We start from the raw sequence: 25415 nt of genomic DNA, 5'->3' as shown, positions 1-25415 counted from the left end.
TAATAATTAAATGGTATGTAAAAATATTTATAATATAGTGTCTTTTTATTATTTTTAGTATGAACAATTTCTCGATATTATTTTAGTATAAAATATCTCTTCATTGTACTTAACGTAAAGCCAACAACATGTCCTAGCAGTGGCCAAGAAGCTTTGAGAAGCAAGATATTATGTGTAATAATATTTTTAACAGCTCTTTGTATTTGTTCTGTGGAAACAGTCACGATTAATAGATATCCCATATAGTTTTTTGCATATAAATCGGAAATATTAAAAGACATATTGATCGTTTATAGTTTTTTTCATAAAGTTATTGAGTACAGTGCTCGTGCCAGGTATTGCGGCGTCCCTATGTAAAGAGTAAGTTTAGTTAATTATTACATTATTATATTAGATATATCATCTTAGTAAAATTGAGTACATAGACAAAATAAAATTTTTATTTCATTTTAAAAAGTAATAAACTTTTTTCTTTTATACATCTTCTAAAATAAAACCCTAACTAATACCACTACTATGTGTGAGGTCCAATAAAGCGTGCAGTCCTGAACACGATCCCTGATTACCCACACTTTCACCAGCACTGATTGATTAATAAATCTATGAGTTAAATACCATTAAACACTATTTAAATTGAAGCAGAACAAATATTGCTGTACCCTAAAACACAAGTGTGTTTGCAGATATTTTTCTGGGCGAGAGATTAATTTAAAACAACATATTAATACTTTTTCAATCGAAAAAAATTTATCTCCACCATATAATTATATAATTAACCTTGAATGGTAATATATCTATTTATTTACAAAATTAATGTTATTTCGATAACATAAAAAAAAATTAATATAATTACTATTAGTAGCTCTTTTTACTTATAATTATATAATTATTTTTTTACATATTTCTTCAATATGTTCTTTATGCTTTTTGAGGTCCCTACAAAAATTTTCGTGTGTCGCATAATAATAAAAATAAAATAACCCATACTACACCTGCACTCTATAATTAAAAATAGTTATAACCTCCTATGGGTCTAAAGTTGTCATTTTTTTTTGTTTTCTTCCTTGATAGGTCATTTTTTTATTATAGGCTAGTTAAATATGTATGTTGTCATTAAAAAAATAAAGATGACACCCTTGAAAGGCGTAAAGGATTTCAAAAAATATTTAATAATTAATAAATCGAAATATATTTGAAACTAACTAGAAAAAACACCAAAAATGATTATCTTATCATACTTATTATTTTAAGAACAAATCAAGTGTCTAATATTAAAAGAATATACCTGTATAAAACAAATTTTTATAATTTCTCGGTAAAATATACAATACTAAAATATTTAATATCAATTTCATACAAACTTTAATTGCTAGAATAAGTATTTATTCAAGTATTATACTTAAAAAAAATCAATATAACTTTTTTATCGTTTTACCACAAAAACAAAATGAAGTCCAAAATTTTTTTTTCCATAATAAAACACATTACATTTGCTTTAATTTAAGGTATATATAAAAGTGTCAAAGTATCCGAAACACTTTCAAAAATTAAGTTGAAAAATTTTCACTTTCTATATGCATATTTTAGTTTTGAACCCCCCCTTTATAAAATTTTAAAAATGTCGAAAATTTGTAATTTTTTTGGAGATTTCCCTCATTTACGGGAAACGAGGTTAATTTTTTTCAATTTTTGAGAGTAATGTCTACGACTAGATATGATTTGTGATCTATTGACTTACGTTGAATGAAATCGGTCCAGTGAATGCTGAGAAAAAGTGGTATAACAGACACAAAAAAAGCAGATCATAGTAAAATTAATGACTTCTCAACTTCGCATCGAAGCTAAAATATATATACCAAAAGAAATACCTGAGGTATTCATAAGGAATTAATTGTCTTGATGCGTTCTTTTTTTAAAAAGTTATGACAGTTTTAAGAATATAAAATTTTAATATATGTCAAAAAGTACCAATTTAGATATTTTAATTTTTTTGAGGATTTCCGCAGTTTACAAGGAACAAGGAAAATGTTTTCAATTGTTGAGGACAATGTATTCAGCTATATACGATTTATGATCTTTTGACGTACGTTGAAAGAATTGGTAAGCTAAAAAAATTGGCAACAGACAGAAAAAAAAAAACACATCATTACTTAAATTTGAAATATTTTTCTTAATGTCTATAATTGAGAGGTTTTTTCCAAACTCAAAAACACATCTTGGTAAAACAAATACTTTTTCAAGTTCGCATTGAAACTAAAATTTTAATGCATACACCATAAAAAATTTTACTAAATGGTCTATAATTATAATAATTTAGTACATCCCGAAATGTAAATTGAATTTTCTACATCTCATAAATACATAGTAATAACTAGGAGTTGGATTTTAAAAAAAAAAGTAACCTTGAACCGTCAGAAACGATTTTGATTGGGTTCAAAATGGTTTCTGATGAAGAAGATAAAGAACAAAAAACTTAACCAAAACCTCAAATTATTTATTTTAAAAAACAAATACTGGTCCATTTAAAGGTTTTTAAAATCATTTATTAACTATGCCACCATATAAGTCAATATGACTCACACGTTATTTTATAGAATATTTTTCTGAAGATTACATTATACAAGTGATCAAAAAGTGATCAATCGTGGATAAGATGAGAGAAAATAGACTTAGATGGTTTGGTCATGTTATGAGGAGAGAAGAATCAGAAGCTGTATAAACAGTTATAGAAATGAATGTTGAAGGAAGATGAGGTAGAAGTAGATCAAAAAAGATATGGAGGATGCTATTGAATGCGATATGAGGACAGCTGATGTGAGCGTAGATGATGTGGGAGATCGTGTCAAGTGGAAGTTTAGGATAAGAGTGGCCGATCCCAAATAGTTGGGATTAAGGCGAAGAAAAAGAAGAAGAGGTGATCAGAAAATAAGGGAACGAGTTAATTGTTACAATGAGAACAATATAAACCCGTTTCTTTACTTGGTAACACTCTTCTTCTTCTTTTCCCTCACCTTAGTCCCAACTACTTAGAGTCGACCAACTTGCTAAACACTCCACATAATATTATGGGAGAATATAGCATTTAAAAAGAATAAAACTAAGTGATTTTGTTTAAGAATATTTAATCAGACTTCTAAAATATTTAGAGTAATGGATATTTATTAAAAATAATAAACAAAATATCAAAAATTCTTCAAAAAAATTCTTCAAAAGTCAAAAAATTATATTATGGTTTCTTAATATGCTTTGGTGTTCCCGTGGCTTTTTACTTTTTTTTTATTTTTATGGCTTCTTAGCATTTTGAATTTCTATGGATTCTTAGTATTTTTTTGATTTTCTATGACTTCTTAATGTTTTTTGAATTTCTATGGCTTCTTAGTGTTTTTGCTTTTCTGTGGCTTCTTAATGCTTTTGCATTTCTATGGCTTCTCAATAGTTTTTAAAATTCTATGGCTTCTTAGCGTTTTTCATTTCCATGGCTTCCTAATGGTTTTTGAATTTCTAAGACTTCTTTAAAAACTTTTCTTAACCGGATATCTTAAAAAAGAAAATTTTAAAAACTCCTAATAAAACCAGAACCTTATAAAAATAAAAGTCTTCATTAGATATTATACAATTGAGCCAACGGTTTTTTCCAATCCTTGAAACACATCTTAAACTCAAACTTGGGATAGCCATTAGCTCATTCAGCTACGTTCGATCGTACTTGTTGTCGATCCTTTTTCGGTCTTGGCAGTCCAGAATACCTCCACTGGGACGTTTAAGCCTTACTATCAGTATCATATTTATAAACCCATATTTCGTCACCTACTATAACACATTTCCGTAATTCTGCATTATCGTTGACTTCATTAAGTGATTCCTGAGCAAATTTCCATTCGTCGCTGTTTTTGATAAAAATTCAGCAATTTTTTGAAACAAATTTTGCTGCAACACGTTTCATACTCAAAACATTCCAAAAATTTTCATGGCGTAAGCCAATTGATATTCCAACATCATCTGTGAATTTACTTATTGTGATTCGCTGATTGTTCATAACCATTTCTTTCACTTTTTCCAAGTTTTTATCAGTTGATTATGTGCTGGGGCGTTCGTAATCTTCAACGTCTTCACGACCACCTTGTAAATGCTCCTACAACTTGTTAACCCTTGCTTTACTCGTTTCAGACTCACCATAGGCCTTTGTTAACATTTCACACACTTTGTTACACTTAAATTCATTTGTTATCTTCAATCCTTTGATCCATTTTTAAAATAACATAAATCGCCAAGTTCATAAAAATATGTCTAACTTTAGCAGCTGCCAGTGACAAAGTGAAAAATGAATCCAATTGAAACTTTTATCATACTTCAGGGACACGTGTACCAACATAATGAAAAAAAATGTTGATAATTGGACTACCCAACAACGCGAAATTTAAAAACTTCCGTAATTTTCTGAACACTCCCCGTATAGATTATATATATTTCCAAATACGAGTACTTAGTATAAATAAAAGTATAGTATATTAAATCTTAAATAAAATAGTTTAGTCAAACCTTTCTATTTTAGAACAAATTTTAAATTAAAATTTTTTTAAGTTTTTTAAAAGTTTTTAAAATGTATTATTCTGTATAATTAACGTTTCTTTAAGTTTTCGAAATCAACGGATTTTTGATCTAATAAATTTTACGTAGCACAAACAATAAGAAAAATATAGAGATCAGGTTTAAAGAACACTTGAACATTAAAAATCAAGAAGTTGATAAATCTCCTGTAGTAGAACATTTATTGACACATAATCCCTCCATTAAAACTTAAAAACGTAAATAATTACAAAGAATTTAATATAAGGGTGGTGTAAAAATGTTTAAAAATAAGAACAATTTAATTAAAGGTATCTTGGCTCACTAAAGAATTCATTATTAAACTTGTGTAAACTGGAAAAATGCTTTTTTGTATGTACTTAACATTGATAATGGTAACATTAATCTCGAAATATATATCCACGATTTTTTATTTTTTTGTGGCTTTTGAAGTTAACTATTTTTAATATAATTTTAATTTTAAATAATTAGCCACAAGAATTCATTTTTTATTATATAATTTAGATACAATTTAAAGACTTCTTTGCTTCTATATAATTGTGAAGGTTCATTAAGTTAGAAAATTTGTATACAATATCCTTCTTCTTGCCTTAAAAAAATTAAGATTTCTGGTCAATAAATACAGTTTTTTTAGCTTCGATGCGAAACTGAGAAGGTATTAATTTTATTATGGTGCGTTTTTTTTTGTGCCTGTTACCACTTTTTTTTAGCTCTCACTGAACCAAATTCTTTCAATGATACGTCAAAAGATCAAAAATTGTATCTCGCCAAAGATATTACCCTCAAAAATTGAAAAAATTTCTTTCGTTCCTTGTAAATAGAAGAAATCTCAAACAAAATTATAAATTTATAAATCGGTAATTTTTGACATCTTTTCAATTTTTTCTACTTAAAACTGCTATAACTTAAAAATAAATGAATAAAACAANAGGTTCAAAATGATTACTTTTAACATATTAAAAATCAAAATTAATAATAATTTGAAACACAATTAATTTTAAAAATTATATAATATATAATTAAAAGAATTACTAATCTGGGTATAATTAAGANTAATTATGGGTTTTGTATTTTATTTTAATAGAAGTTGATGTTGCTTTTGCAATTATCCATCAATTTTTTAAAATTAAACACTATCTACAGATTTGCATCGAAGCGTTTCTAATGATAGTGATTTTAATCACTGTCAGATTAAATCTATACTGGACCCAACTATGCAACGTCTCCACTATGCCGCGATCCCACTGTGCTAGGTTTATTTTATAGTTAAATTAGGAATTTACCTATTATTTTAGTATACTTTTTTTGTAAATCTGACTCTTTAACTGCTTACAGAGGGTATTCAAAATGATAACTTTTCTACAAAAAATGAACTCTTTCAACTTAACTTTTGAAAATTTTCCGGAAATACTGACACTATTATATATATATTTTAAATTAAAGCATATATAATACTTTAATATAAAAAAAAAAAAAAATTTTATTTTATTTTGTCTTTATGGTAATAATTGCTACCGTATTCAAAAATATGCTATTTTTGTGTTAAAATTCTCGATTTTGTATTTTATTTTATTTTAAAATACCTTAAATTATAAATTATACTTTTAAATCTAAGAACTACTAATCAGGGTATAATTAAGGAAATGGAATTTGATGTTGCTTTTGTAATTATGCACCAATTTCTTAGAATTAAACATTATCTATAGATTTACATAAAAACATTTCTTATAATAGTAATTTTAATCACTGTCAGATATCATCTCTACTTGTACCAACTATTTTACGTCCATACTGTGCTACCATTTTTTCATATTTATTTAGCTAAGCGAGAAAGATTTTTTTTAGTGAGCCTACTATTTTAAATTTTTACTGACCATCGTACCGTAATGATTTTAAAATTAAAGTATTATAATAATTTATCACGTCACTAGTGATACTTAGGAATTAAATACATAAAAAATGTTCTAAAAATAATAATGGTAATATTTTTTGGAAAAACTATCTATATTTTTTATTTGGTAAAAAGTCATTAATTTATAATAATTAAGTTATTGAAAAAATTGAACGTTAAGGTATAATAATTATTTCTTGTCACATATTTCTCGAAAATCTGCTTCACTGCATTCCACAGGCCTACGGCAGCACTCTTCTACTAAATTTTGAATTGACCGCTTTTGGTTGAACGTTAGCCGATCATTGTCTATAAAATTTAATTATATTGGTGCGTTATATCAATATTATTTCGCATTTTTTAAATTAATTATTTGTTACCCATATGAACAATTGGTTTCTCAGTGCGATCCATATAAATATTGAAATAAGACAAGTGATCTGGCCGTTTTGAACTAATACTTGCAGCTAATGAAAAAAAAAAAATCCAAATTATTTTTACTATGAACAATAAAATAATACTTTAATTTTAATTTACGAGTTGTATTTAAATTATTTAATGAGACTTATTTCATTTCCACTGATATATATAATAAAAATGAATATGTATAATATACGTAGTGAAATATTTTAACGCATGTGATACATAAAAAGTGTTGGATACCATAGCGAAAAAAATTCATTAACAGTACACTTTTATACACTAATTAATATGTTCTTAATTTACGCCTCACAAAATATCTTCGAAAATATTGGAGCTAATCATTATTTTATTTTCAACAAATATGTTTCTTTGTTAAACTGTTTTACGCGAAAAACTGATTTTCTTCCACCATCCCTAATACGCTAAACTCGTATCATCTTTGATTTTTAAATAGCAATTCCAATATTTTAGTTTTGATGCGAAGCTGAGAAGGTATTAATTTTACTATGATACGTTTTCTTTTATTTTTTTTTTTGTGTCTGTTACCACTTTTTCCCAGCTCTCACCGAACCGATTTTTTTCAACGATAAGTCAAAAGATTACAAATCGTATCTAGTCGAAGACATTACTCTCAAAAATTGAAAAAATTTAACTCGTTCCCCGTAAAAGGGGGAAAAAATTTAAAACGCTAATTTTCGACATTTTTTTAATTTTTTTTATTTAAAACTGCCATAACTTTTCAAAAATGACCAAATCAATATAAATTTTTTTTATAAATGCATGATGTCTTTACCTATCATTTTATATATTTTTTTTATAAATTTGACCCTTTACCTGCCCACAGGGGGGGATTTAAGATGACAACTTTTTCAACTTAACTTTTTAAATTGTTCTGGAAATACTGACACTTTCATATATACTTTAAATGTAAATTTATGTGATATACTTTATTATGAAAAAAAAAATGTCTAACTTTATTTTGTCTTTACGGTGAAAGTGGCTACCGTATGCTATTTTGGTGTTAAAATTCTCGATTTTATATTTTACATTTTTAACTTCATAATGCTATAACTTATTGATAAGTGTATTTATCAATACAATTTTTTTAGGAGAAATAATATTTATATCCGTCTTTCATTCAATATACTTTTTTTTTAAATAACACCATTTCCCTTTACATATATCTATATTATAGATATTGTTTATTCATATATTACACTTATAAATCATAAAAAATTTTATCAGGTTATAAATAAAGAAATTGGAGAGCATGTTGCTTTTGGAATAATCCAGCAATTTTTTTAAATTAAACACTATCTACAGATTTGCATCGAAGTGTTTTTTATGATAGTGATTTTAATCGCTGTCAGATATCATTATACTTGGCCCAACTATGCCACATCCCTACTGTGCCGCGACCCCACTGTGCTGGGTTTTTTATCTCAAATTTAGGGTCAAATGGGGTAAAAATAAACAAATCGAGTAATTTTAAATACATTTTCAAAAGGAAATGCAAATATGTGTATTTTTTAGTTATATTTATAAATATATACTTGCAAGTATATAGTCCAATCTTCATTAGGTTTAGAATTGCCTTATTTTGTGTCATATTACTGAATGTTCTAAGAGGAATAATGATTTTACAATTACACCATTTATTTAAATTTGCCTCAATTAACCTTATATATTACTGTATTATTTGATTTTCAACAAATTAGAGCTATTTAAGGTTTAATAGCGATCAGAAAAAGAGCATACTTATTTTTTTTAAATGACAATGTTAATATATCGTATATAGATAAACGCTTCCGGTTCATAGAAATTCAAAGTAAAGTATAAACAATTTAATGATATTATGAACCGATAGCACTTATCAATTTACAACCCAATTATATTTTTATAAGAGTACACTATTTTCTGAGCGTTCTAAACATCAAACAGCTGTAACTAATTTAAAAAATCGAAGAATTTAAAAACAATTTTTAACAAAGAATTTGTTTTCAATAAAATAAATTTGAAGATATAAAAATATTGGAGTTACTATTTGGAAATTAAAAGTTGATATGAATTTATAGTATAGTAGCAGAAAATGAATTTTTCATTCAAAGCATCTTAGCAAAGAATCATTATTATTAAAAAAATAAAATGATTATAGCAAATGTTCACAAAACATATATTGTGAGAAGTGGTAAAGGAACCTCCCTGACACATAATAATCACAAATAATGAATGTTTATAAATTGTCTTTTACTGATTACTAACAGCAATTTTCAAATTTTCTCAATTATTTAACACACAAGATTTTATTATTCGTGGACAATTTTATTTGTCAACAAATTTCATAGCAATAAATAAAGAAAAATTTTCTGTTAACCATCTTAGGTGAATTCTAAATAAAATTAAAATTATATTATAAATATTAGTTTAAATCTAAAAAATATTTATCTTAAAAATCCACAAAAAAATTACTAAAAATATGTATTTCGTGAACAATTTTACCACTATAAACGCTAAACATATACTGTCACCCCAACCGAAAAAAACTCTTATATACCCCTAGTGACGTTATCACGAAGTAATATTATCACATTTTGCCATTTTACACAAGTTTAATAATGAATTTTTCAATGAGCCAAAATCCCTATTAATTAAATTTCTTTTATTTTTAAAAATGTCTATTACCTCTCTTATATTAAACTCTTTGTAATTATTTACGTTTTTAATTATTTTTATGATTTTAATGGAGAGATTATGTAAATATGAGAATTAGTAAATAAGCAATACTTAAATCATTATTAAAAATTGAAAAATATATGTGTTTAGAACATTATTTATATCATTTGATGATATTAAGCTATGTAAAATTTTGAGGTTTATCCATCAAATTAGATCATTTTTATAGATCTCTAAATTTGAGTTTAATGACCATTTTTAAGAAAAAAGCTGAATTTTCCACTGTAAATATTTAAAGATTAACCTCATAGTTGTGAAATTTCTACCAATAAATAATTTTGTGACCAATTCAAAGAAATCAATTTTTTTTTTTTATACATAATAAATTACAGGCGATAACGTAATCATGGAAAAAATAAGTAAATCTCATAAGTTCAGAAAAGTTTTTCTTCATCTTCCACGCCTTAATCCCAACTATTTGGGATCGGCCACCCTTATCCTAAACTTCCACTTGACACGATCTCCCACATCATCTACGCTCACATCAGCTGTCCTCATATCGCATTCAATAGCATCCTCCATATCTTTTTTGATCTACTTCTACCTCATCTTCCTTCAACATTCATTTCTATAACTGTTTATACAGCTTCTGATTCTTCTCTCCTCATAACATGACCAAACCATCTAAGTCTATTTTCTCTCGTCTTATCTACGATTGACGCTACACTTATAATCCTGTTCGTTCTTTATCCCGTCTTCTCTAAGCATTTCATTCATCCATTTAAGTATTCTCATCTCTGTTACAATCATTCTCTGATCTTAAATACTTTCCACCTCTCAAATCACGTCTTTGTCTATTGTCACTGATCTCCTTATTTCACCTACTTCGTGTTCTCCTTTATCAAATTCGTACTCTATATACTCTGTCTTACTCCTACTTATTCTTAAACCCTTTTCTTCAAGAGCTGATCTCCACACCTCTAGTCTTTGATTAATTTCCTCCCTATTTTTTTCCTATTAATACTATATCGTCAACAAACAACATGCACCATGGCACTTCTCCTTGTATTTCTCTAGTAATTTCATACATTACTATAGAGCAGGGGAGGGCAACTGGCGGCCCACGAGCCATTTTTATCTGGCTCGCGCTACATTTTCAAATTGCAACGTACAATTTTAAAGTTTATCTACAAAAGAGATTGACATAAGCTTTTGGAAAACATTAACTATTCTAAAATATCCACTTTTACGAGAGTTCGCATTAAAAATGTTATCCATGTTTGGGACTACTTACATTTGTGAATGTACATTTTCAAACATGAAACATATTAAATCAAAACATAGAAATCGACTTACAGATGAAACTTTAAGTCACCTACTTCGTGTTTCTTCGTCCGAAATAGAAGTCGATTTTGCCGCGTTGTCACTAGAAACCACCCATGCTCAAAACTCACACTAAACAAATATCTATTTATATTTAATTAAATAATTTTTAATAACCCTTTTTGTATTATTACATTATAAACAAAAAATGCTAATTAAAATGTACATTTTTTTTTTTGCTTCTATGCTCTGGCCCGCTAGATTTTAATTTTTTAAAAATTGGCCCTCTAGTAACTTTGAGTTGCCCATCCCTGCTATAGAGAATAAGTAAGGGTTTAAAGCAGAACCTTAGTGCACTCCTACTCTTACCCGAAAACCTTCTGTTACTCCTCCTACACTTTTTACCCTGGTACAAGTGCCATCATATATATCTTCTATTATATTAATGAACCTTTTCGGGACTCCTTTTCTCATTAATGCCCACTTTAAAACCTCTCTCGGTACTCTATCATACGCTTTCCCCAAATCTATAAATACAATACATATCTTTTTCTTCTTTTCCCTACACTTTTCTATTAGTTTCCTCACACAAAATAATGGCTTCATTGTTAACTTACCAGGCATAAATCCAAACGAGTTTCTGGATATCGAATCTCATTTCTTATTCTCTTATCTATTACCTTTTTCCAAATTTTCATACTATGACTCTAAGCTTTGTCTCTATAATTTCCACACTCCTGTATGTCACCTTTACCTTTAAATATCGGTACCACAATAATATTCCTCCATTCATTTGGAATTTTCCCTTCTAATAAGATTCTATTTAAAAGTTCCTTCAACCACCTTATGCCAACACCGCCTAATATTTTCCATACTTCTACTGGCACTTCATCTGATCCCACTGCTTTATTCTTTCTCTTTGATGCCACAGACTCCGATACCTCTTTCTCTCTAACTAAATCTACCAGTCCGTCATTCCAAGAGATATTCTCTAACGTCTCTTTTGAATACTCCTCATTCAGTAATTTTTCAAAATATTCTTTCCACTTTTTATCACATCATTATCTCTCGAAAGTACCCTATTATCAGCACTTTTTATACACCTTATATAATGATAATCTTTAATCCTTTTCTCTCTTACTTTTGCAAGGCTATAGATTTCTTTCTTGTCTTCTTATTTTCTAGCCTAACATACAACTCATCATATCTCTTAAACTTCGCCTTACTTACTGAACATTTCTTTGCATTAGCTTTTATACTCCATCCAATTTTCTCTTCTTTTGCTCTTCTGCCATACTTTGAATTGCTTTTTCTTATATTCTATGATTTTTTGAAAAGTTACAACTTTAATTTATGTATTTTCTTTTAATACATACATAATGTATGTAAGTTAAAAAATTAACAGACTTATGTATTATATTATATTACTTGTTATTTTTTGACACTTAACACGATGATATATCATTATTATATTATTATTATGAAAGTCGAATATTTTGCAAATTTCTGTTAATACTCAGTTTGAAAGTAAAATATAAATAAATAAAAGTTCTTAAAAAAGTGGTCAGAAAAATAGCTGTTGTCCTGTACAATCAAGTTAGTTGAATATTCTGTAAAAATTTTTTGTGCTAATCATACCAATGAAATATTTTAAAAAGAATTTCATTTTTGTCACGTACAAAACATGAGATTAAAACGAGAATAACATAAAAATAAATGTTAGATGAAAAGATGTCATCCTAATTCATAAATGTTCATATTTATTTATTGATTTATCCATAAAGAAGAGTTGAATAAATATGAAAATTCTAATTTTATATTGTAATTTATTTTTATTTTTATTCATATTACTATTATCTAGAATTATAATAATAATTTAATAAAAATTCCCCTAGTCAAACTTTGTTAGCATTTATACTTGATCATTATTCAAAGAGATTTTTTATTTATTTTTCACTGGGCAATCTTCTCACAAAAATATCGCCAAAATAAGTATCAATTATTAACTTATGTAGAATTTAGTAAGACTTAGTTTTTATTAAATTAATATAAATAAATTTAAATTATCATAAATTAACACGTAGTCGAGGATTGACGGTCGATGGTAGATGTGTATGGGAAATCGTGTAAAAAAATAGACACAAAAATAATTATCTTATAAAAAAGCGTAAGTACAAAAAATACTAATATTTTTTTGTAAGATTATCCTTTTACAAAACTAAACATATGATATACACATTGTAATAAAATATACGTATTTAAATTGCTTTACAAAAGCATAAAATATATTTGGACGGTTACATTTAGGAATTTTGTCATTCGAGGTATCAGATTCTACCACACTATGGAGAAAACCTTAATTTTTTTTCACTCATTTTTTTTTTATGAAATGAATAAAAAAGTTGTTCATTCCGTAAAATTTATATGTTTCAACTGTAATAATAAAGTTTGTACTTTTATTTAGGGTCACTCCAAACCTACGCAACTGGAAACGGTGCATAGAAAGAATGTCTCCCTTAAATACACATATACTTATAATAAAAAAATATATTGTACCTTTAGAGATTTCAACTTTTTTGCCTTCAGCAAGCGCATCGGAATTCAAATCATCATCGTCGACGTCCTCATCATTTTCAACTAATATTTTATACTGTCGTTCAGCATAATCCAAATTATTTGATAATCTTTTAGATAATGGTATTAAATCATTTATGTCATCTGTCAGCATACTCCTCTTATGCATACCGCAAGCAGCAACAACTTTTGTCTTAATTAAAGCTTTATTACAAGGTGTTACTAATTTAATCATAAGAATAACGTAAACAAGGGCTAAAAAGACCTAATCGAAATAAAATACTCATAATACAAATTACCATTTCTTTAAAAATTGATTACTTACTCGTCTTGTCATTGTAATTTTATTTAGTTGTATACTGAAGAGAGTACTATCAGACACATCGAATACAATAAATCTAATACCTGTATTGTTTACTGCTTAAATAGGAAATTCATATCTACACTTAATAATCTATTTAGTGATTTGTTTTATTACTCAAACGTGTTTTTTCTAATTTAGGAGATCAAGATCAAGGAGAAAAAAAATACCACAAATTCCCAGAGTTCCAAAATGAACAATATCTTTATTATTTTAAATGTAAAGCATATGATTAACAATTGTAATAATTTTCTTATACATAAATATTCTGATAATTGTATAAATAAAAATAATAATAATAATAATAATGAAAATATTAATCACCTAAGAAGGTAAATCTAGATTGATGTTATCAACATTAAAAATATTAGGCAGCATTAGCTTTATAAGGTTTTTTTTGCATCATATTGATTTTGTCACCTAGACTTAGTGCCATGCCCTAAAAAAAAAATCGTTATACTTATTAATTTTCAACTTTAATTATTAAATTTTATACTTCAATTACGTTAAAAATAATGATAATTTCGATAAACCTTGACAACTCAAACTGAATTGCGAGTAATAAATAAAAGAAAATTTAATCCAAAACGAATTGGAAATTTTATAAACAAAATTAAAAATTTATAAGAATAATAGTTTATGAATTTTGAACATTACAAATAAATTATTAATATAATAAACCCAAATTTTATTGTTTATTTAAAAGTAGAAATAGCAAGCTTATTAAAGGACTTTTAACTAATTTTGAAGAACATATTTTTTAATTTCAATAGTTTGTTTATCTTAATAATGTAGCTATACATGAGAATAATAAATAAAATTAATAGTTTTTATTTTTCTTATAAAAATGACATTTAAAATTGTAATGATTTTTTTTCATACTTTTATTTCATATTTTACCCACAGATAGAATTCTATTCTGTGTAATTAGGAGGGCAACCACTTCATTATTATCCATTGCATTCTAATAGACTCTAATTTTAATAACATTAATTAATTTGAAACTGTATCTTAGCCAAAAGAAAGAGTTATGAACTTTAATTATTATTACAAAATATTTTTATAACTGTTATATAATTATGTTTACTTTTACCAATAAAAATAATGTAAAAATAATACTTAATAATTTACTTATTGAATCCTATAAGACAATGAGGTGCTTAGAAGCCAAGACGATTAATCACTTTTTTCAGATCACTTTCTTTCATTTACTTTTAAAAGTAGTTTTTTTTTAACCCAACCATGCTGTTTATTATTTACACTATTTTTTAAAGTGAATACTATTGAAAAAAGTAGAGTTGGATAGTTTAGTTTCTGAATGCTTCAAAATATTATCAATCAAAACAATATTTAATTTTTTAATCTATAAACTACTAAAGATAAACAAGGATTATAAAAAATATTTTATCTATCACATATTTTTAAAGTAAAGTACAGTTATTACATTTTTATATTAGTATTGATTAATATTAAACAATGATTAAAATCACTGTTGTAAAGCGCTTCGATGCATATTTGAAATATATTAAAAATAGAATGTAACATATTTACCAATAGTTACACGATTATCGACTTTAGAGGCCAATTATTAATAGAAAACAAGTTGTTAAAATATCTTTCTTTTTTTAATAGTATAAAACATAAAAAAACCTTAAATTTAATAAAACTTTGAATATTGTAAATAATCCATTACAATGCAAAAAACTTCAAAATATCCTAGTTTTATCAAACATTTTATTATTTTTAGTATTAATGCCTAACAATAACTCCTAAAAGTTAGAATAGTTTTTCTTTTTTTACCTAAAGTATATTTTATGAACTATAATTTGATGTACTTTTTAGCTTCGATGCGAAGCTGAGAAGGTATTGGTTTTACTAAGATGTGTTTAATTTTTTTTGTGTCTGTTACCACTTTTTCTCAGCTCTCACCGAACTGATTTCTTTCAATGATACGTCAAAAGATCACAAATTGTATCTAATCAAAGACATTACTCTCGAAAATTGAAAAAATTTAACTCGTTCCCCGTAAATGGGGGAAATCTCTAAAAAATTTAAAATGCTAATTTTCAACATTTTTTAATTTTTTTTATTTAAAACTGCCATAACTTTTCAAAAATGACCAAATCAATAAAAAAANATTGTATCTAATCAAAGACATTACTCTCGAAAATTGAAAAAATTTAACTCGTTCCCCGTAAATGGGGGAAATCTCTAAAAAATATAAAATGCTAATTTTCAACATTTTTTAATTTTTTTTTATTTAAAACTGCCATAACTTTTCAAAAATGACCAAATCAATAAAAAATTTTTTATATAGATGCATGATATTACCTTCCATTTGATATATTTTTTTTTATATCTGACCCTTTACACTTTTATATACTTTTAAATTAAAGCTAATGTAATATACTTTATCATGGAAAAAAAAAATTTCGAACTTTATTTTATCTTCACGGTGAAAATGGCTACCAAATGCTATTTTTGTGTGAAAATTTTCGTTTTTGTATTTTACATTTTTAACTTTATTATGCTATAACTATTTGAAAATGTATGGATCAATACAATTTTTTCATGAGAAGTAGTATTTATATACATCTTTCATTCGACATACTGTTTTTTTAAATCGGACCATTTCCCTATATACGAGGGGGGTTCAAATCTAAAAAATGCATGTAGAAAATAGAACTTTTTCAACTGAAATTTTGAAAGTGTTCCGGAAAGTCTGACACTTTTATATATATCTTAAATTAAAGCTAATGTAATTTACTTTATTATGCAAAAAAAAAAAATTTCGGTCTTTATTTTGTCTTCACAGTGAAAATGGCTACCAAATGCTATTATTGTATGAAAATTCTCGATTTTATTTTTTACATTTTTAACTTTATAATGCTATAACTTATTGAAAAGTGTATGAATCAACACAATTTTTTTAATGAGAAATAATATTTTTTAATAATCCCTTTTTCATTCGACATACTTCATCTTAATCAAGATATTAACAAGGAACTAATATATCATGTAGCTTTTGGAATAATACACCAATTTTTTAAAATTAAACACTATCTAAAGATTTGCATCGAAGCATTTTTTTTTTTGATAGTGATTTTAATCACTGTCAGATATCATTATACTTGATCCAACTATGCCACGTCACCACTGTGCTGGGTTTTTTTAGAAGGTAGATTTCTTTAAATACAAAAAGTTAATAAGAAAAAAATATATATATCATTTTTAATCCTCACAGTAATTGGATGAATAATTAGATTTTCAAAAAAAAATATGTCGTTAACAAGGAAAATGTTTAAAATATATCAATAAATATTTCGCAATAATCCATTCAGTTTTCAAAAAGTTATTTCAATATAAAATGAAAAGAAAAAATATCAACATTTACTATTTTATAACAATTGTACTTTTTTGGGATGTATACATTTATTATAGAGACTAAGGAGAATTTAACAAAATTATAATGCTGATAGCTTCAACTAGTAATGTTTTGTGATCTTTTATTGTGTTATTGAGCAGAATTGGTCTAAAATGTTTTTAAGTGGTATAATATATTTCTTTGATAATCGTTTTTATCTTAAAATATTCAAAAATGAAATCTAATGATAAAAGAAATTTTTTAAATATATATAAAATAATACTAGAAATACTAAAATTATACAACTTAATTTAGTTAAAAGTATTTAAAAACTAATAAAAATATATGAACTTAGAAATATAAATTATTAACCTGGCTTTTGGCTCGTATTCTTATATGCCCACTGACTTGTGGTTTATCTACACCTTTTTCAATACTTAAATTGGCCAATGCATCTTCACCAAATATTGATTTTGCATATAAATTAGCAGCCATAAATCCACATTGTCCGGATAAAGCTTTTTCTGGGGTTAAGCATTTCATATTTGTACTCTTAAGCAAGTGAGTTAAATATTCATTCAAATCTGTTAAACTTGTAGTAACAGAAACCTACACAAACAAAATATATTAAATAATAACTATAATTTATATACATAAGAAAAACATTTTATTATTATTTAAATGACTTGCCTTATTTTCCCATTCAAATTCTGTCCACATTTGACGGAATTCAGAATCATTGCATGCAGCAGGCATTATATAGTCCATAATATCTATACGAATATCATCTAATACAACTACATTTCGATCTCCAATAGCACCACCAATATCATACACTATAAAATTGCATAATATAATTATACATATATATATAATAAATATCATAAATATATTCATGAAATTATTAAACTTTAAATTTACCAATATTTCCAAATATAATTCCATTTTCTGTTGAAGCAACTTTGACACTAGCCTTAATATTGCAAAAATCATGAGGTGCTAATACAACTGGTTGGGGTTTTTCTACTAATTTTAAATCTCCCATTGTGGCTAATTCAAGTGTGCAGTTTTGTAATGTATCACCTTAATAAATAATTATAAATAAATTTTATTCACAAAAAATCATGTGATTAGACTATTATCAGAACATTATTTACCAGTTTGATTAACTATTAACACATCTAAAACTATATCATATTGATTAACATGAACATAGGCTTCAGCATATACTGGATCTGAAAATCCTGTCAATTGAGTAACTTTATTAAGTTTACTATTAGATGAAAGACTATTTGATGCATCTCCACTATGATGAATAGATGTACCACCAGCTACAGCTTGTGTCAGACTAAGTTCAAAAACATTTTCAGTACCTTCTGTACCATTACCACTGTTGCGTAAAAATACTATAGCATCATCCACATTCACATTATGACCCGGTTTTTCTTTTGCCTGAAAGTATAATCAATCATTATTAAAGCAATCTTAATTCAGTATTTCTTAAACTTTAAACAGAACAACTTATAAATAAGGGAATAGATCTCGATCAATATGTTATTAAATACAAATTAATGGATAAAAATTGTTACTAAGTTGATAATTTTGAATAAGTTCAAATAAACTTTATTAATATTTTAGAAAATAATGTGAAATTAAAATATCAATAATGTCAATAGAAACGTATAGTAAAGAAGAAACAAGGACATGAAGTGTATTGGATGTGCTTAAAGAACCTCGCAAACCTAGTGATGATTCCTCTTTAAATTCAAATTTTTAGTTTGTTTTTATTTACCCATTTTTAGGAACTTAAATATACTTTTATATTGATAATCCAGTAACAGAGAAAAAAAAAACTCATTCATAGAAAATATACAACTTACTTTTTTGTTGCTACTTTCTTCATCTTCTTTTGCTGCTAACATTTCACTTAGTGATTTACTACATTCTTTTGTATAAATTTCTTCTAAATCAGAATTTCTACCATTAAGTATTTTAATACTTTCTAAAATTTTATCTTCATCATCAATACCAATTGCTTTAGTTGGAATACCTAATTAAAATTATTAAAATTAGAAATACATTTTTCTTAATATAATTAAAAGATTACCTGACTTTCCTAGTCTTAAAATATAGGTCAATGTAAGCATTAAATTGACACAAAATTTATTAGCTTTGACAGGATCATCCATATTCCATATTTCAGCATATTTCATCCCTAATTTAGTAAATGTTGTACCTAGTGCTGCTCCAATGTAAAAATCTCCATCAATTAAGTATTGACGCAATGGAGGTCTTTTGGACTGTCTAGTACGAGATGAACTGTGAGTAATAAATGCTGATTGAGTAGCATATGTTCCATCAGATGTAACTAAATGTGTGCCTCCACTACTTCCACTTTCTTCAATATTTTCTGAATCTCCAGCTAATTTTCTTAGTTCATCTTCTATTAAAGGCATCTAAAAATTAAAATTAAAATCTGATTAATTCTGAATCATACAAGAAAATTAACAATAAATATACATCTCCCAATGATGTATTGATCTGATTAATAGTATTTTCAATATCTTCTAGTGAATTAGCAAATTCACCAAGAATCCAAAGTGCTGCTCTATGTACATTTACTGACTTAATAGATTGAAAAACTTCTAATAAACGTTGAATAATAAGAGGACGTAAAGATTCAAACAAAAATATAGCTTCACGTAAAAACACCATAACGTCAGTTGCAGCTAATTCTATACTATCAGATATAAATTCAATGAGAACTGGCACAACAGTAGCAGCTATATCAGGGAACTAAAAAGAACATTTTTCAATTAAATTTTTTTAAACATGTAAGTTAGCTAAATATATTCAATAAGAAATAATATTTATTTTATTAAAACATTTATTCAAATTTACAAACCTTAATTGAACAAGAATGCAAAGTGCGAACTAACAACTGTCTGTATTTACCAGTATCTTCATGTTCAGCAAGATTATGAGTTTTTTCAACTTCATTTTTTAGTACAAATACCATTTCTTCAATATTACGTGATGAAACAAGATCCATAGCTAAAAAATAAACAAAACTTAATAATTTTAATATAAATTATGACTTCAATTACCAAAAAAATTTAAATCAGGTATTTTTAATTTACCTAAATTTAAAGTTTTTTTTCTGACTTCTAAGTCTGTACTGGATAAAACTCTCAAAATATCCATAACTAAATCTTGTAATACCCTTTCATGAGAAGGATGTTCTTTTAGAGCTATTAAACGGTCCAAAACTATAAGTTTAACATTATTATCGCTTTCTTTTACAATCAATTCAATATAACATGAAGCTGCTGCCTACAATTCAAAAATAAATAAATATATAGTTATTTTTATCACTAAAATTTTATAGTTAATAAGTTTTAAATAAAATACTTTAATTGCAGTTGGTGCATTTGATAATGTGACTAATGTTCCAGCAGCTTCATAACGAACAGCTGGACTACTAGAGTTGAGCAAATTATAAATACACCTTATAAAGCGAGATCGTTCTGATGGATTTGCATGACATACCTTAAAGATAAATATAAATTAAATAATTGAAAAAAAAAAACAAGAACATTCTTAATTACTTTATAAATTAATTCTACAATAACAAGTTGAAGTATATCACCAAAGGAAGCAACTTGATCCAAACAAGATGCAAGGTATGTTAAAGCTCTCTCTTGATCAGCATGAAGTAACATCATAAATGCATTTCTTTTACAAGACATATCTTGTTCACTATCAAGGAAATTGGCAATAAGTTCAGGAGCATCAGGAATTAAAAATTCAAAATTTCTAAAAAGAAAATAAATTATTTATATAAATAAAATGACTATTCCATGAAAACTTAAAAAAATTTTATTTTATTTTACCTATATATTGTGAATATTGCTAATACAGCATTTCGCCTTACATAGGAATGTCGATGTTCAAGACATGTTCTTATAGCTGGCATTAATGGTTCCAATAACTCAGGTTCTTTTAATTTGCATAAAAAGCGTAATGTTGAGCCTCTTAAATATTCATTAGGATGTTGCAAGTCCTACAAAATAAAATGTTGGTATTTATTAGACATTAAATTTTTCAATTTATTATATTGATAAAAATAAACAATGTACAGAATAAAGCATTTAACTCTTAATTATTATGTCTTTGTTGTCTTATCAAAGTAATTTTCAGTATTAAATTACATATTTAGATATACAGAGTGTCTCAGATCTAACCGACTTTTTTTTCAAAACTTTGAAATAGCCAGTTTTTATTATTTTTCTTACAAAAATGATTAATGAGTTGATAACAATTTTAGAACAAGTACTTAGTGAGTTACAAAAAATTTTTTACTTAGTGTGGGATTGTAATGCATTAGGGGCGTTGACCACTATCCTCTCAAAAGAGGGAGTCACTGCACCTGCCGGCTTAGTGATAATCCAGCTGCACGGGAGCGACGACGGACGCTTCGCATGGTGCGAAGTGCCCATTAGGGCCGCGCAACCACTGGTCGGGCTAACACTACTCCGGGTTGGTTGGAGTACGCACTAGATCCGGGTCCCAAAGGACAAGGGACCACGCTGCTACTGGTGTCTGGTGAGTGCTTCTCGTATAGGGCAGAGGGCCATCTGACCAAGGACTGCCCCAGAAAGGTGGGAGGACCGTAGAAGTCTGCCTAGGATAAGTCCTGTCCTCTTCATGTTTCTGTGTTACTTTTGTGTTCTTGTGAATTATGTGCCAACCCAACCAAACCCCACCACCACATGGTGCGACCTAGACGACAGATCCCACTCTGGGATCCAGCTTACGGGGGAGGCCACGTATGTGACTCAGCTCTTAATTAATTTCGGGATGAGTCACAACACGGCGGTGTGAGTTTTATAGCGACTTTGATCGCAATACCTCATAGTAGTTCCAGAGCGGCCAACATTATATCGACCGTGAAAAAAAAAAAAGGAATTGTAATGCATGGGGATTTAGCCCATACTGATGTATATATAATCTGACCACGCTCAAACTACTAACTATATACACTGTGATTTATTAAGAATACTACTCCCATATTTTTGTTAAATTAAGATTTTTTCTTAGAGTAGATTAAAATTTGATTTATTTTTATTAACCAAATATCAAGTTTATTGTCAGAAAAAATTATTTTTAAGATAAAGATAATTTTTGAAAGCTAAATTTTAATACTTATTATTACTTATTAATTTTAGTAATAAGTATTATTAATACTTAGAAAATAGAGCATGCTAGTTATAACTAGCATGCTCTATTTTCACCATTAAGTACAGATAAGATTTCTTCTAGTGTACACCCCTCTTAGTAATAACTAAAAATTATATCAACTAAAAAAATAATAATACATAACAATTTATCATCTAGTCAAAATTTCGTTGAAATACATGCCCCAAATTTTTCAAAAATTTATATTGAGTGTCAAAAGTGATTGTGTTTTTGAAAAATGTAGAGTCTAATAAGTACCTCAAATTTATTATTGTATATTAATATATAATATAATAGTACTAAAAATTACTTTGATAAAAAAAAAAAACTTTTAAATGCTACAGATGATTTACTACTGAACATTAATAAAATATATATATTTTTAATATACTCTACAAAATGGCTATCATAAAATTATTTTTACATTTTTCGTAAATTAAATTTTTTCAATTAATTTAAAAAATATAGTATGTTATGTTATTTTAATACTGACAACATAAAAAAGTTATTCAAAAAATTAATAAATAATATGAATTGGATCAAAAGTTACTGAATTTGACATATCATTATGACTCACTTTATAAATATTTTAACATCAAGTAATAGGTAGTGCTATAAACTGTTAAACTTCAGAACATACTAATCAATATACACAAAAATTAGGTTATGAATCCCTTTCATAAATATGCTACCTATTAATCTCCTATTCTTCTCTTGCTACTCTAGAACCTATGAATATAAGGCACATCTCACAGTTTACAATATAAATTAGTGGTAGATGTTTTGCTTAATATTTTCTTATTTAAACAAAAGTGATTATTTAAAGGACCCTTTGAAATTCTCATCCTTGTAAATCAATATGACTTAATTGACCATGCTAGTAGTGGATTGTTTACAACACAGAAAATACAATTTAAATAAATATAGCCAACAATGGACAATTAATCAAAATACATTTACCTTACTGGTAAAACATAATATTTTAATGTTGGTCATTTAGATGTACATATTCTTAAGTTGTACAGAATATATATAAATTACAATTTTTATAATATTTGACTTATAATGATCAAAACCTAGCTTCTGACAATTATTGTATAATTTTAATCTGAGCAATTTGTTTTTTAATTTACCTTTCTATATGCATCACAAACTAAGATCATTTCTTGTAATAATTTCCCATCTGGTGTAGTTTTTGGAACAATCTCCCAAAATATTAAAAGAAGCTTTTTAATAGTATGGTCTTGTAATGGTAAAACAAATCGAATGATGATCATTAATAAACCAGGTAATCGCTCACCATTCGCAATCATTTGTATAACCTTTTTAAGGGCATCAATTTTGGTCTTATTATCTCCTTTTTCTAAAATTCACAATAATCAATATTAAAAAATTTAGACAATTAGAAAATAATTTACCTAAATCTGCTTTGAGTTGCATTTCATTTGGCATTTCACCATCATTGGAAATGTTAATCAAAGTATAACACGGCTGCTCAATGGATGACATCTCCGTTAATTGAAAAATACTTTAGTTCATAAAACACTGCTATTATTAAAGTAAAATTAACTTATGTACTAGTGAATACTAATTCGTTTAGTAGTAGTATTCAGTTAACTTACGATTATTATAAAAAAAAAGGTTAGCATTAAAAAAATTAAACCATATTAAATTTAGAGAACTAAAATATTTTTACAAAATATGTCTTAAAAATTCAATTTCCTCAATAATCGACAATTATACACAAATTTGGTGCTAATTTAATCCTGTGTTTAATATCTCATTCGAGTTATGATAACACGTCATAATATGATAGAGTCGGGTTAACGCGATTGCTACGACAAGCCAATACAACTGATACAAAATGGTTACATCCGATAAAATTATACAATACCTATCTATATTCATTTAGTAGTTACAATCTACCATGGTTACCAGTGAATTAAATCAATTTCACTATTTAAGAACCCATTGCTAAGCTATTAGACTATTCATTTCAAATTTCTCGATAAAATAAAACCTGGGAAAAATTTTAGTCTTAAAAACATTTTTCCACTCCTAAATTTCATTATAAATTTACTAATATGTAAAAACATATAAAATGTATTTTATAGGCATTGCGAATATAGTATTCTATATCATTCGACTCCAACAAAAAAATTTTAAATTATGTAAAGACTTACCGCGTTCTTGAGAACATTAAGATAAACATTGTTTATCTAACTCGATGCTTGAGCAGACACTGAAGTTGTACCGCAAAAACCGGTATACAATACCTACATACATTAGAAGGGATCCCAAAATTTTAAAAATGTTAGTATGAGGGAATGGTAGGGTATATCTGCACAAGATGTACAGCTAAATAGTTGCAATGCTGCGGTAAAGTCAATATTCTTAAAAAAGCGGCGACATTATTTAAAACAAATATTAAACAAAATATGTTCATAATTATTTGAACATAGAGGTAAACTAAAAGCTAAATATTACAATGTATATGAGTAGTAAAATACATCCCATAACACTTATACAAAGAATTTAATTATAGAATTATTAATATAGTCCATAATTTTGAATATTTTAGTCCCAGTCATCAATTTAACTTAATTTAAGTTAAAAACTATTTTGCTCATTACATTTATGTGACAAGCATTAAGTCTGTAAATTTCTGTATAATACCCTCATTTAAACAAATTCATTCTAAGATTTCCGACCTTAAATGGGTTTCATAAAAAATGAATACTAATTTTATAAAAAAAAAATTGAATAACCTTATATCCAGAGTAAATTTATAACTGGAATCTAAGCTTATAGACAAATATTAAAATTTAATATTTCTTCTATAATCATATTTAGTATATTTTGTAAACTTTTTTAAATTTTAATTTAATAAGAGCATAGTTCTTTTTTAATTATTTTTAAGGGAACAGTATTTTTCACCTTAAGCGGCTCAAATAGAATTTTCCAGAGCGATTTTCAGTGAA

The 25415-nt window shown here is 26.5% G+C and overlaps 2 protein-coding genes across 2 annotated transcripts; both read right to left on the bottom strand.

Annotated features, from left to right (window-relative positions):
* Nucleotides 1-6570: 6570 nt before the first annotated feature.
* LOC126907705 (uncharacterized) lies at nucleotides 6571-13863 on the bottom strand. Its single transcript, XM_050689193.1, has 4 exons — nucleotides 13797-13863; nucleotides 13454-13736; nucleotides 6859-6945; nucleotides 6571-6787 (listed from the first exon to the last, which is right to left on the bottom strand). Exons 1-4 carry the CDS (start codon nucleotides 13806-13808, stop codon nucleotides 6669-6671), a joined length of 501 nt encoding a protein of 166 aa, XP_050545150.1. The 5' UTR covers nucleotides 13809-13863; the 3' UTR covers nucleotides 6571-6668.
* Nucleotides 13864-14008: 145 nt separating this feature from the next.
* On the bottom strand, nucleotides 14009-24211 carry LOC126906811 (coatomer subunit beta). Its single transcript, XM_050687679.1, has 15 exons — nucleotides 23853-24211; nucleotides 23568-23797; nucleotides 21090-21259; nucleotides 20805-21012; nucleotides 20608-20745; nucleotides 20337-20529; nucleotides 20102-20250; nucleotides 19717-19992; nucleotides 19304-19652; nucleotides 19077-19246; nucleotides 18354-18648; nucleotides 18118-18279; nucleotides 17887-18032; nucleotides 17569-17805; nucleotides 14009-14271 (listed from the first exon to the last, which is right to left on the bottom strand). Exons 1-15 carry the CDS (start codon nucleotides 23941-23943, stop codon nucleotides 14200-14202), a joined length of 2886 nt encoding a protein of 961 aa, XP_050543636.1. The 5' UTR covers nucleotides 23944-24211; the 3' UTR covers nucleotides 14009-14199.
* Between the last annotated feature and the right edge of the window lie 1204 nt (nucleotides 24212-25415).

This window comes from Daktulosphaira vitifoliae, unplaced genomic scaffold (genome assembly GCF_025091365.1).
Source record: "Daktulosphaira vitifoliae isolate Bord-2020 unplaced genomic scaffold, ASM2509136v1 Scaffold_5, whole genome shotgun sequence".
In the NCBI taxonomy this organism is placed as follows: domain Eukaryota; kingdom Metazoa; phylum Arthropoda; class Insecta; order Hemiptera; family Phylloxeridae; genus Daktulosphaira; species Daktulosphaira vitifoliae.
The sequence above is the reverse complement of the archived record's forward strand: the minus strand, read 5'-3'. Positions and strand labels throughout refer to the sequence as shown.